The 15173-nt window shown below is 43.8% G+C and overlaps 1 protein-coding gene across 1 annotated transcript in view; it reads left to right on the top strand.

Annotated features, from left to right (window-relative positions):
- The window catches only part of LAMA3 (laminin subunit alpha 3), an 881606-nt gene that overhangs the window by 486726 nt on the left and 379707 nt on the right, over positions 1 to 15173 (top strand). The window contains exons 30-31 of the mRNA XM_085605753.1: positions 11828 to 11991; positions 12220 to 12328. Of these exons, the coding sequence (XP_085461879.1) occupies positions 11828 to 11991; positions 12220 to 12328 (273 nt within the window). The remainder of the gene's footprint in view (positions 1 to 11827; positions 11992 to 12219; positions 12329 to 15173) is intronic.

Genomic DNA, 15173 nt, shown 5'->3' with positions numbered 1-15173 from the left:
TTCCCCCAGCCGGCCCCACTGCCCACCACTCTCACCGGCCCTATTCCCCATTGTGCTAACCAGGACCCAATTCTGTTTCTCTCTGGTTACACACAAATACTCTGCAGTGATTCCATCAACAAATTGACGTTTCATAAGGTTAGCATAAAATAATGCATTTCCCATCAATTTCTTTAACTTGTAAAATGTTTTATCTTTCATTTAGGTGTGTACTTATTTTATATGTACTTACATAAATATGAAAAACTAACAAAATAGCTCTATGGCATTTTTTCATTATTTCTGTTTTGTTGTGAGAACTAGGTTTTTATTGTGAGACCTAGGCTGCATTGGATGCTCCAGCAGTCGGAGCTAAAGCTCATTTATGCTTTATGACTTCTGCAGTTTCAAATCTCACCAGACAGTTAAGACTGGCTTTAGAGCAGGGCATCTGAGCGCATATTTTCTTGGTATTCTTACAACTTGGCATTTACTGGCATGGAGCTGGAAATTGCCAAGCATCATTCAAAGCAGTTAAGACATAAATACCATTCAATCCCTGTGTCATGGGAATTTTTTGCGTCTCAGTCTGAAATCTAAATATTGAAAAACATGTCTGCCATGGACTCTCCTTATGCTGTAAAGACTGTAACAAGGCAAAATGGACTGAGTACAGCGGCGGCTCCTCCGCTATGACGGACGAGCAGCGCCCCCTGCTGAGAGCCAGCTGAGGGAAACGGGAAAAATAAAAAGCTAATAAATTGTTTTTACTATCATTTTATTTTTTCCATTTCCCTCTAGAGCCAGCCAAGTCTGGGCGGGGGTGGGGCTTGGCTGCTGTGTCAGCCAACAGGGGAAGAATAGTGCACACTGTAAGTGCGCATGACGGCCTTTTTAGGCAGGCCAAACCATCATGCGTACTTAGGTTTCTCCAACCCAGAAGTCTTGCACAGCCGGGTTGTAGAAACAGCACAGACTCCCAGGCACTGCCTGAGCGGCAAATCAAGCTGCTCAGACCAATCCTGGCGCAGCTCTCATGCTATTGAGAGCAGAGGGGGGATTGGGTGGGGAGCCTCTGCTGGTGTCCCAGGGACTGCTGGGACACCATCAGGAGAGAATAGGAGCACTGAGGCGGCCTGTTGTGTTTGGTGGGTTTGATGGGGGCGTCTCTGTCAGGGCAGTCAGTGATCAAGGCAGAGAAGTTCTTGACTGCCTGTTCTAGGTAGGTTTTGGTTTCAGGGTGGGAAGTGTTGGGGGCGCCAGTCCACTAGCTCTCTGATACTTTGTTCCAGCTGTGGTTGGAGGAGTTAGGTGGCTTGTTGGCAGTGCCGGGGGATCCTAAAATGGTGAAGTGGACAATGGCGTGGTCGATCCACATGAGCTCGGTGACATGGCTGTACTTCACTCTGTCGCTGGCTGTGATGGGGTTGAGCATGTGTCCTGTGATGTGTGCGGGATTGGTGACCAGTTGGGTGATGCCGATCTTGCTCATGTTCTCAAGGAGTTTGGCAGTGTTGGTGTTGTTGAGGTCATCGAGGTGGATATTTAGGTCTCCGAGGAAGATGTAGTATTTGGGGTCTACGGCAAGCAGGGCTAATAATTCACGGACAGCGTCACGGAAGCTGGGGCATGGTCCTGGAGGTCTGTAGGGGAGGGTACCTCTGATGGTGGTTTTGGCATCGGTTTGGAGTTGGAAGTTGAGGTTTTCCATGATAGGGGTGGTTGCGTCAGCAGTGGAGGTGCAGTGGATGGTCTCTTTGTGGATGATAGCAATTTCATCTCCATGTTTGTTGATGTGGTCTCTATGTTCTATCTTGTAGCCATCGGGCGTTGCTGAGGCAATGTCGATACGGGGTTACGCCAGGTCTCTGTAAGGAAGACGAAGTCGGGAGCGAGGGAGATGATGGTGTACCAGATCATGGTGTAGTGTTTTCAGAGCGATCATGCATTGAGTAGGAGGCAGTGGAGTGGGTCTGAAGTGGTCGAGGCCGGCATAGTGGTTTTCGTCATGCAAGCAGGTGCTCCGGTGTTGCAGGAGAAGAGACAGTGCCAGCAGGAAAACGTTCATTTAGTTGATCGTAGAGAGGTGCGGCAGCAATTGTTGATGCAGAGTCTGGGGTCCAGGGCATGGAGCTCAGGGACAGTCTAGCTGTGCGTAGCGGGACAGCCAGGGTTCTTGGTACTGGGCATGGTCTAGGCACAGTCTAGACATGGACGGGTTTGCCTTTGACATGCCTACGGCATGCCAGTGGTGCACCCGCTATGTGGCTGCACTGCAGCCTCCATTAAGTAGGTCTTGGGAGGATGGAGGGGTGCCGGGTGACGGTGGGTGGGGCCAGCTGGAGTCATGAAGCGAGAGGGAAAAACAGTGGCAGCTGGCACAGGTAAGAGCGGTAAGAGCGGTGAGGCAATGGGGGGGGGTGGAGGGAAGTCGACAGACAACAGGGTAGGTAAAATTAAATTAAAAAATAAATAAAACCATTTACCCTGCACGAGTCGGCGATGCGGCGAGTGCAAGGTAAGTGGTTTTATTTCTTCTCTTATATAATTTTACCTAGCACGTCACCTGTCGACTTCCCCCCTCCCTGTTCTGGCCACTGCCTCGCCGCTCTTACCTGTGCTGGCCGCCACTGGTGAAAAACAGCTGGAGAAACAGGCAGCAGTGCGGCGCATGACAAGAGGAGGTAAAGCAACAAAAAACAGTAACAGAAGGCAAAACAAAAACAATTGGTAACTTTTACAAGCCTAGACAGTGGGGGTACGAAATATACAAAAAACGTCACAGGCAATAAGGAGGAAAAGCAACAAAAAACAGTGCCAGGCGGCAAAACAAAACAATTGGTAACTTTACAAGCCTAGACAGTGGGGGTACCAAAACAATAAGAAACGCTCTAACTTGAACAAGCAGAAAACAAAGCATCAAGACACACAGAGCAGAACAAGCAGAAAAAGCAGAAGACAAAGCAACCAGACAAGCAGAGCGGATAAGGGGTTCCGCTGTCTACAGATTTGGTGTCTTCTGCTACCACAGTACCTCAAGTGGCAGGCAGGCACGAATGGCTGTTCGGGTAGCAGGGAGAGCTGCGGTAAGGACTTGTCAAGGAGAAAGAGGAGAAATACCACAGCAGATCTGCAACATCATGTTTCTCAACTAACGGAGATAGTGCACTATTTAGAATACAAGGTAGAGGATGCGGAAGGATGCTCTCACGCAACGGTGTCTTTGGCCTGCCGGAAAATGTGTAGGGGTCGGGCATGATCACATACATAGAAGGTTGACTGTAGCAGATTCTGTCACCACAGGGCCTATCCAAATGTTATGCAGTTGTACAGGGTTTCAGCGACTATGCCCCTGCCTGGATCCCTTCTAAGACCTCTGGTGGTGCTCATACTAAATTTCAGGACTTGGGACACACTGATCCAAAAATAGCAAGCAAGTGAGGCAGCCCTGACGTACCTGCTGTTATTTCCCACATACCTCGAGGTGATAGTTGATGATGAATCCTACTTTTTCACTGAACCGAGGACCCGTGCCGCTTGGCTGATGTGGGGAATAGGGCCATGCTACCATCTAGGGCCAAAAAAAACGAATTGCTGCCACAAGAAATAAAGGAAACCCATCACTCTGTGCAAACCATCTCAGGAACATCCCAGAGTGGAACAACTGGCCACAGTAGATGTGACAAGTGATTTAATAGACCGACGGTCACACAGGCATAAGACAGCGACTGGCTCTGAGGGTGAATCCATAGCATCCAACTAAAATGGTACTATGTCCATGTAGGACTGAAAAGCTATGGCAGTGCTCAATCCCTAGTCTGTGGGAGGCCTGATTTAAACTCAATGTATCAGGGAATAGTTGAGGTGAAACGAATGACTTTTTTTTTGCAGTTTTATATAGCGCAAACTCAACCTAAGGGCATTGGAGTGCTTCACATGAGCACCGTTTGCATTACACGAGGTCAGATTCATATTTTTTTAGGCATATGGATATTACGTGATTTGCTCACAATCACAGCATGTTGAGCCGACGCTGGTACTTGAACCTGGATATCTAGTCTCAAAGTTAGCAGCTCTGTCCATAACGCCACATCCTCTCCCGCGTTTCACAAGTGAACTGCTTCGGAGAGACAGGGACGTTTTAAGGATTGTGAGGGCCCTGGGTCAAAGGTATTTTGGCGGCCCCTGTTCGGAACACTTTGATTTTATGATTTAATTTCAGCTCTTTCATTACTCTTTAGCCAGGTCACTGACAGTGCACTGCACATGCGCACTTAAGATTTTTATTTATTTATTTAATTTATTTATTTAGGTCATTTATATCGCGCACGAATCATCCCCAAGGGGAACTCTCGGCGCTAGAGAAAAAGACAGGCAGCCAGTGAGGGGCGGCTTAAAAGAGCCATGTTTTGAGCACTTTTTTAAATTGGGACAGATTGGGACATAATGTGACATAATGTGTTTTGGGTGTCTGTATGGGTTTGTACCTGAGAATGAATTCTGTATGGGTTTGTACCTGAGAATGAATTCTGTATGGGTTTGTACCTGAGAATGAATTCTTAGGGTGGAAACACTTTGGTCTGAAGTAACCGGGCGCTTCATTAATCCCTAGTTTTTTCGAGTTTTCCAACTTACACTGTGCCCTCCTCTAGCTACCAGCTCGTTTGAAACCAGCTGGGGGTGACAGGAAGTGGCAAAGAAGGGCAACGTTAAGATTATCTATGGTTTTTAGTCAACTGCTTGTAGTTTCAGGATTGATCTGGAACCTTGAAGAGCCCCAGAGACCTTTCACTCGAATCACAAATTCGAACCTGTGGGCTTTGTCAGTGCTTGTAGGCCCTTGCGTTTGAGACAGCGTTAGTCGTCTCATCAGATTATTGTATTCCCCAAAATGCATACATAATATGCATACAAAGATGGGCTATTGGTCAGCGGGCTTCATTATTTGGTCTTTTAAATTGGCAAAACAACAAAAGAGTGTGCCTTCTTAAGAGAAGAGCGAGCAAGAAGAATCAAATTTGATTCTTTAGAAAGCCCTCACTCACCAACCTAGTTGGTGACATGCTTCATCATTGGGCCCCACCAGGAAGGTCGAGTACCTCCCCGGTGTGCTTCGACGCCAGAATTACTGCGGTGCTGGTTCGTTGTTGTGTGTTTTTCTACGTGCTAGTGAAGGTGAAGTGAATTTAAAAGTGTCTGGGATGTGTCCAAAAAATAATTTTATTCGTTGGCCAACCAGGCACGGTTAAAAAATGGAGTGAGCGATTTTGATGCTGGATAGATGTCTCAGCCAAGTCTCACTGTGGGTGATCTAAGTCTCACTGTGGGTGGTCAACATGTTTCTGCCTGTATGTTGCGACTAGCTAGGCATTCTTCAGGAACAGTGCATAGACCCCGGCGGTATGAGCACGCTAAGGCTCACCCTGACCTGGTTGTCATGAATGTGAAAAAAACAGGAAAAAAGATTTAAAACCTGCTGTTCCTGAGGGAACCTGATCCTAGTAGGAACCCTGCAGTTATCTGAAAGGAAAAAACAGACACACAAAGACATACACAAATATTAAAAGTCATGCAGTCACAAGGCGTATGCTGTTTCAAACTTTCTCGTGCACTCATGCTCTTTTCAATGTGCACAGTATCTAAATCTCACGTAGCTATGGTGTGGTATAGTGAGATATGGTTGTGCACATAGTATTCACATTAAAGATCGTGGTGGTGACAGATTCCACATTTAATGTGATGGTACCAAATTTGTATAGCGCTATTACACCTGCACGCCTCCTCGGGCGTTGAGTGGTATGGGTGCGTCAATATCACACACGCTGACGTGACTTTCAAGAACTTGCCTTGTGTAGTGTGGCAAGTGGTTGAAAGCACAGAGATATACCTGAACGGGTAAGTAAGCTCTCTTACATGTGGAGTGTTCATTAATCACTCCATGGGTCTCGGGAAGGGGGTGGTGGCTAGTAGGCACACCCTGTGTGGTGAAAATGGTAAAGGAAAGAAAAGAAACGTAGGAAGTCACATTGGTGGACCCACTGTTAACACAAATAACTTATCTGTATTGTCTGGTAGTGGCCAGACTCTACACACGCCAGCAAAGCCAGGCACCCGCTCGGTACCTGTACACTCCCTCTGTAACCGGACCCCGTCAATGGAAGAGTCATGTCCCTGGGTTCTTTTATGGCAACTGAACGGGAGCTTACCAGGATCATGTCCACATCACCGATGTGCGGGGGGTGTGTCACTGGGCCAACGTCATTTCCGTATGCGGTTAGTTACCGACCAATAGGCGGCGAATACTGGAGTCATGTGGTACCAAACGTCATGCGTTCAACTAGAACGCTGACCTCCATCGTGCCCTATTGAATTTTATCAACAAAGTTTTATTGACAAACGTGTTGTATTGTGGGGACTGATCCATCGTCTATTGGCGATGTATCGTTTGAGAGAAAGCGGATTTTTACATGAATGGGAAAAAGGGTTCACAAGACAGGCATACAGACTGTCTATTGTTGATATCATAATATAGATTTGTAAATTGAATTTATTGTAAGTCAATGCGCGCTGGCAATGATTACGGCTTAGGAGGAAATGCAGTAACTTGCCAGATTTCCGCCACCAATCAGCTGACCTCACCACCAGATTAAAAAATCACAGATACCCCGAAAGAATCCTGAACAAGAGTTACAAGAGAGCGCGGAACCAACCCAGGGAAGCCCTCCTTGAGGACAACCCCAAAGAAAAGCAAGAAATCCCTCTCACTTGTGTAACCACATACAGTACTGCATCCACCACAGTCAAGAAAGTAATCTACAAACACTGGAGGATTCTCACTAGTAACAACAGGGCTTGGGAGAAACCCCTCTTCTCATTCAGAAAGGGCTGCAGCCTCAGGGACTCCCTAGTACGCACACGACCCAGGGTCCAAGACATCATCGAGACCCCCTCTGTGACTGCAGCTTGGGGTCTACCGAGAGTAGTGGGCCATTATCCCTGCACTAACTGTAGCGTTTGCCACTTGACGACGTCCACAAAGACCCTTGACCTTGAACCAGGAAAAACCTGGTCACAACGCACCCACACCAACTGCAACTCCACCAAAGTGGTTTATCTGATCACGTGCCCCTGTGGCCTGCGTTACGTAGGGATGACCACACGGAAAGTAAAACAACGAGTGTGCGAACACAGGAGCAACATCAGATGTGGGAGGATCATGACCAAACTCAGTGAACATTACATACAACAGAATCATACCACTAATGACCTAAAGTGGACTGTCATTGAACATGTGAACACAGGTAGAAATATCCAGCAGTCCCTATTTGAGAAAGAACCGAGGTGGGTCTACCGTCTAGGCACAGACAGAAATGGGCTCAACAATAACATCCCTTGGGGCACTGTCTTAAGAGGATAGAGACACATCTTCTTTGACTTTGGTATACGCCTTGTATGACCAAACTAAGCACTAATGCACAGTCCTTTTCTCCATGACTTAGAGATGCTGTTAGCACAACTCCACTTCAGTTCTACCCACTACTAAGACCCATGGGACATGATTTAGACCATTGCTCAAGTATTCCAGAACTAGTTCTGACATAATTCTGTGAACCATTTCTACCCTTTATGGGGCACTGTACTAAGTGGACAGGAACACACCCCCGCTAACTTCGACATAAACCAGTTGTGATGAAAACCTAGCACATATGCACAGCTGTTTTCCCTATGACTACTAGATATTGTGAACATACTTTGTAGCCCATAAGTCCCTCGCACCCCACTACTAGGGTACATGGGACGTGACACATACCACTGCTGGGTCACTCCCAAACTAGCTTTTCACGCAGTAATCATTGCCAGCGCGCATTGACTTACAATAAATTCGATTTACAAATCTATATTATGATATCAACAATAGACAGTCTGTACGCCTGTCCTGTGAACCTTTTTTCCCATTCACATAAAAATCCGCTTTCTCTCAAACTATACATCGCCAATAGACGATGGATCAGTCCCCACAATACAACACGTTTGTCAATAAAACTTTGTTGATGAAATTCAATAGGGCGCGATGGAGGTCAGCGTTCTAGTTGAACGCATGACGTTTCGTACCACATGACTCCAGTATTCGTCACCTATTGGCCAGGAACTAACCGCATACGGAAATGACGTTGGCCCAGTGACACACCCCCCGCCCATCGGGGATGCGGACACGATCCTGGTAAGCTCCCGGTCAGCTGCCATAAAAGAACCCGGGTCCGGTTACAGAGGGAGTGTACAGGTACCGAGCGGGTGCCTGGCTTTGCTGGCGTCAGTAGAGTCTGGCGACTACACGACAATACAGATAAGTTATTTGTGTTAACAGTGGGACTGGTGCAGTTCAGAACACAAAATCTCCTCCTACTTCCACGGACGGAATGATTCCACAGTCACACACACATTCATACATCATACGCTGGTGGGGCCCATAACCCCAACATTCATTCTCATCAATCTATCCGTGCCTACAGGGGAGATTGGGTTTCAAATTCCCTTCCGAACTACAGCTTTATTTCCCTTGGATGGAGGAGACCACATCTATTTATTTATCCTGACAATTCCTCCATCCGGAGGCCAATTGGATCATTTAGTTGTACTAGTGATTTGATGATAAACACTGCAATTCTTCTGCTAATAAAATATACATTTCAAGAAATAACCACCCGACACAGTTCTTCAAACAATTAATTTCTTTATCTAATTAAATTGCAAGTCAAAATCCTAACAAATGCAATAGAATCTTGAGTCATAATTACCTATTCTGGCTAATTGTCGTTCTCTAAGTCAGAATTGGGTCCTCAGAAAATCATCAAAGAGTCTAGCGTCCCGTCCTCTGCTGTCAGCGTCGTGAATAGCATCGATCAGGGTGCGTCTCAAGATCGTAGGGTGGTAAACTAACCTTCCCTCTCTGGACTACTAATATTTATACTGAAATTTTACATATAAAGGAAACATTTCATAATTTCTAGTAATTTCATTGGCTGATTTCAGCCCCGTCCCAAGTTTTTAAGCAACATTTTACAATTTCACATACGGAGAATGTATTAAACTAAGCGTATGGGAAAATCGTTCCCAGGTCAGGAAAGTATCAGTCAATTGTGGAAAGGTGGCTTTTGGTTCCCATTTTGCAACATTTTCATCCGTGTTCAGGGACATTGGCATCTCGCCCAGAGTAGTCTTCATGGACCTGGGTCAGGGGTTCAAGGAGAGGTTGCTGCGTAGTCAGTGCAGACGCCTTCCTCTGCTGTCAATTGCATGAAGTCATGTACTTTAGTGTGGATTCAGTTGGCGGCCATCTTTTAGCAGGCCGAAATAGTCAACTTAAGGTAAAGAAACACAAAGCGTAATTAATACATGGAAATGAATAAAACAATGTTATTCCCTTGCTAATACCCTTATGTGTATGCATTTATCTAGCCATATGCGACAATTAAAGCCGTTAATGCTGGTTTATTTAAGCGCAAAATCACATAAACGTTGCTTAAGCTAAACATATAAATTTAATATGCGTACAATCTTAGTTCACTTATTATTTCAGCCATGCAAATGCATTCCCACGTATGTTCTCTTGATTAATAAGGTTGGTTAGTTCATCACAGCATACTGTTTAATCATTAATATTTATCGTTTAGTCTTTTTAATATAAACATATATAAATGGATTGGGTATACCAAAATATTTTATTTTACCGTGCAGGTGTAATAGCGCTATACAAATTTGGTACCATCACATTAAATGTGGAATCTGTCACTAGCACGATCTTTAATGTGAATACTATGTGCACAATCATATCTCACGATACCACACCATAGCTACGTGAGATTTAGCTACTGTGCACATTGAGAAGAACATGAGTGCACGAGAAATTTTGAAACAGCACACGCCTTGTGACTGCATGACTTTTAATATTTGTGTATGTCTTTGGGTGTCTGTTTCTTCCTTTCAGATAACTGCAGGGTTCCTACTAGGATCAGGTTCCCTCAGGAACAGTAGGTTTTAAATCTTTTTTCCTGTTTTTTTTTACATTCATGACCCCCTGGTCAGGGTGAGACTTAGTGCGCTCATACCGCCGGGGTCTATGCACTGGTCCTGAAGAATGCCTAGCTAGTCACAACATACAGGCAGAAACATGTTGACCACCCACAGTGAAACTTAGATCACCCACAGTGAGACTTGGCTGAGACATCTATCCAGCATCAAAATCGTTCACTCCATTTTTTAACCGTGCCTGGTTGGCCAACGAATAAAATTATTTTTGGACACAACCCAGACACTTTTAAATTCACTTCACCTTCACTAGCACATAGAAAAATACACAACAACGAACCAGCTCCACAGTAATTCTGGCGGCGAAGCACACCAGGGAGGTACTCGACCTTCATGGTGGGGCCCAATGATGAAGCATGTCACCAACTAGGTTGGTGAGTGAGGGCTTTCTAAAGAATCACATTTGTTTCTTCTTGCTCGCTCTTCTCTTAAGAAGGCACACTCTTTTGTTGTTTTTACTATTTCGTCTGGGGGACCAAGAGTGCTCCGTATATACAAAGAATCCCTCTCTCTCTCGTTGTTTGATGATGCTTTTAAATTGGCAATCACATTTAGCTTCCGTCCAGCACATCATGCAGCATTGGGCGATCGGATAGCTCACTTTATTCATTGACTTTCTTCACTTTCAGTGACTGCAAAAGGTTTGTGCCCATTTGTTCACATCCGTCAAAAAAATGTCCTTTCTCATCAGTGACAAAGTTGTTCAAAATGTGCTTTTTTATTTATCATTTATTTATACTTTACCTTAAAATAATTATCTATTTTGTTTGCAGTCAAGTTGCCCACTTAGATAATGATTTAATTTACATCTTCTTTTTGAAACTGATGTTATAAAGGGTGTTGGTGACAGTGTAATATTACATCTGCCTGCAATTTGAGTAATAATAATAAAGTGCATGACGTAACTAGATTATTTGTTTTAATCACAAGTAAAAACGGCCACATGAATGATTTACTTTTTTTTAATTTCACATTTTTATTACAAGCATTTGGTGACCACATTTAGGTGGCAGCATGTTTTTCTTTTTCGTTTTTTTTTAATGGCATATTCTTGCTATAAAAGATTTAAAAAGATAACCATTGCACGCCAAGGCCATATATTTTGGCTTCACCAAAGCTTATTTTTATTATTTGTTCCATCCACTAAATGCAACCAGGCCCACTTTTATAGTTTAATTCGCCAAAAATCCTTTAAAATGATGTGTCTCTATAATTAGGGCCATATTTCGAATTCGACCCAACTGGATACGCCGTCATAATGTGACGTAGGTCCAATGTGCTGTATTAAAAGTGACACAGGATATAATGCACTTTGAATTACTTTCTTCTTAAGTCAAAACTAATGCAAAAAGATGACTCATTAGATGTAAACTCATAAGAAAATAAATGTAAGTTCAGCTCACTTGTATATTTCAAATATGTTAGGTAACAGGAACTGCGGCATTAGGTATGTCATATGGACTATTTTATAGTGGAAGACAATTGTTTCTAAAAATGTTAAATGAATACATTTCATAAGAATTATATGTCAATAAATGTGTGCTAAGAAAACAGAGGACAAAACATGCAAACACTGCAATGATAGTTCTCAAAACATTCATGAATGCTTTATTTATATGTATGTACATGTAGTAGCGCTGTTTCATCTGGAAAATGAACAAAAATGAAATATATACAAAGGACATAAGTGGGAAACATTCACATTATGGTCATACTGCTTTCAGAGTAAATTCTGAGTTTGTTCCCTTGCTTCCTTGAAAAGGTTCACATGCAACTGCGCCTCCATGTCCCTAGAGCTGGCCACTATATGCTAGTCGTCGAATACGCTAATGAGGAGGATCAGTTGTACACAGTAGAGGTAATGATGGACAGTAACCAGGAACCAACAGTAGTGGCCAGAGTGAACATATACAGCTGCAAATACAGGTGAGTCTTAAAATCCCTTCCAAAACATCAACACTTTGAACCTTGTAGGATGGTCACTTTTCAGTTCATGAATTTTTGAATTGATGTGATGCTTGTGATTACAAATATAATGATTTGCGATGCACTAGGTCGCGATTTCCTGTGACAGATTCAAACTTAATGGCATGTAGTAGTACATTTAACTAGCCTGACAAATCAGAAACTCATTCATTACAATTTCTGTTTCAGCTTCCTTTGCCGTAGTGTCGCCATAGACAATCTGAATCGGATTGCAGTGTATGAACTTCTGGGTGATGTCACACTGAATCTAAGAGCGTCATCAGTCGCCTTCCTCTTGGTAGGTATCTTACCACCTAGTATTTTTTATTTCACTCTGGTTTTGTCCTGTGCAAGCTCTACATTTACTTTCATCTGTTATTGCTTGAAAAGAAGATTCTGATTTAGAAACACATACAGGCCTGCTGCTGTTGAATTTACTTTCATTTTGTGTGTATGTATGTATGTACGTATGTATGTATGTATACATGCATGTAGCTTTTTTGTAGCATGAAACGTGTCAAAAGGCAGTAGGGTGTTGTACAGGGTCAAAGGAAAGCATAAAGTCAACAAGTTAGAAGGGGTAGCTGGGTTCTGGGAGAAGACGTGTACTGGTTCTGCATTGTCATGTAGTGTTCTTTAAAGAAGTGCGTTTTCAACACTTTCATAAATTGGACCAGCATTGAATGATCCTCGTACAGATAGATAAGTTGTTCCAGCCATGGTTGCATAGATGGAAGTACATAACATATATTTAGTGTTTAATTCATTTTTATTGATTGTAATACGTTATTCATAAGCTTGAAAGACTCAGCCTCAGCCATTTCATGACAGCTAGGCAAAAAAATTGAATTTATAGATAGGGAGACAAACACATCCCGCCCCCCATTCTCCACCCACCCCACTGGCAATCCTCAGACTCATCCACCAATGTATCTTCTCCTCAGTTTAACCTTGTCTCTCCTCATGGGGAACTCCCTTTTTATTGACTATTAGTTACCTCACTTTCATGAGTTGTTTCAAAAACCCATAGTCACATTGGGTGTTTGAGCTCCCTAAAGTCTTTAAAGAGTAAGGGCCTAATTACGAGTTTGGCAGTCCATCGTACCACCAAACTCACGGTGGGGGTGCAGTGGCCGTCGGGAACCTCTGCACTGGCAGTCCGACTGCAACATTACAACAATGGTGTTTGGACCGCCATAGGATCACCGCAACCACCAGGGATCCGCGATCCCTGGCGGTGGCACGGCAGTCAGAGGCTCCAGTATGCTTCACGCCAAGCATATTTGGTGTTTCCTCACTGCCACACTTTTCATGGCAGTGAGGCTGCCATGAAAACTGTGGCGGTGAGGAAACAAAGGGGGCCCTACAGGCCCCCCTGTTGCCTCAGGGCCATGGGATGAATGCAGGGAGGCACATGGTGTGTCCTCCTGTCTGCATGCACCCCTTTTCCTGCACAGCATGTACTGTACAGTCCATGCAATGCAGGAACGGGCTTTGGCAATCCCATTGCGGTGCCTTGTTTAATAGGCACTGCCATGGGAACGCCAAAGGACCACCCACCAGACCGCGAGGTAACTCGTAATCTGGCGGGTGGCTGGCAGTGAGGTTTGGCAGTGTGGAAGTGGGATGGTGGCGTGGCAGCCTGCTCCCACACTGCCAAACTCATAATCAGGCCCTAAGTCTCCAAGATGCCTCGAATCTTCATAAATGTTCTCTCCCTGAAGAGGGTGATATATGCAAGAATTTCCAGGACCAGCAAGGACCATGCTCATCCATCAAGACTTCAGGAATGTGACCACTCTCGTCTCCCACAATGCCAATATTTCCTGTTCCGCTGCTATGAATAGATTTACCAGGATTCTGCCATTTCTTATGTGTAGTGGGTAAATACTCTCCGACAGTAAACCCAACAAATTTATCTTGGGACATCTATCTATCTGATGTCCTGTGACTGCTTCAGTATTTCCTATTACCTTCCCCAGAATTATTCTAGTTTGGAGAACCACCATGGTATGTGGGAAGTATTGGCAGTATTGCTGCAATCTCGCCAAACACTCTGGCTGGGTCTATGAAATGCAGTCTTGCCGGTGTTAAATGTAATTAATATGATATTTTGAATTAGGCTCATTAACATAGATTTCATCCTATTTTGACATTGAAAGTGTGTGCTTATTAATTAACTGCATGATAATCACAAAGTGTGAGATGTTCCTATGAAATTACAAACTTCATAACATCACAATGTATATTTGTTCCTGTTTGTAACGTCCAGGGACAGCCTGGAGGTTCAGAACAGCAACACAAATAAATAACCCTCACACACTGCGCAAAAACTACCAGAAGGTCAAGGTAATTTGGTTTCTTGTTTTTCAATAGCAAACTCCTGCTGTGAGAGCTTGTTTTTGAAATAAAGGCTGTGTGGCACATTAAACATGGCACCAGCATGTAAAAGCTTCAGTGCTTTCTCCGAAGGAACAGAGATCTCGCCTGCACAGAATGTTCCTCTATTTTCGCTCTTATTGTATTGTGGTTGCTTCATTACAAATATTTAGGATGTTCACTTGCTTAGTGACTAATCATATCCTTTTTTTCCGATGTACAGCGCTCTGATACCCTTTTCGGGTCATGTTCGCGCTTTATAAAACCTTTCAAATAAAAAATCAAATAAATGATAAATATGGAGACTGTAATCCATAGGAGCAGTAGAGCACGTCCCTCTGCTGACTTACAAGAATGGATCGTAGCCCCGCAAACTCTTCATATGCCTTGAAGTACCGTATGTAGCAGTACATGTGAATGCAAACTCTGGCATCCTAGGATGCCGGAATTAGCATGAATACTTACGTTTCAAGTGCATTTTGGATATCACATTCTTTAGACTCTTCAGTGGGAGTTTTATTTTGTAAATGGTGCACTTTATAGCAGATGCAAATTGGGCATAAATAAGGTATGTCACTGGTTATTTAATATGTGAATGACTTGCAAACTTTAAAATGAAGTTTGCTAACTGCTGCTAGCATGACTTGATTGTGATCATTTCAAAATGGAAGAGCTTTATGGAGCAGTAGCAAACTGTCACATGTGTTAAATGATAGCATTCACGTAAGACCCACTACCCACATTAAAACTTCTACTTGTTGTGA

This window comes from Triturus cristatus, chromosome 5_1 (assembly GCF_964204655.1).
Source record: "Triturus cristatus chromosome 5_1, aTriCri1.1, whole genome shotgun sequence".
In the NCBI taxonomy this organism is placed as follows: Eukaryota; Metazoa; Chordata; class Amphibia; order Caudata; family Salamandridae; genus Triturus; species Triturus cristatus.
The sequence above is the reverse complement of the archived record's forward strand: the minus strand, read 5'-3'. Positions and strand labels throughout refer to the sequence as shown.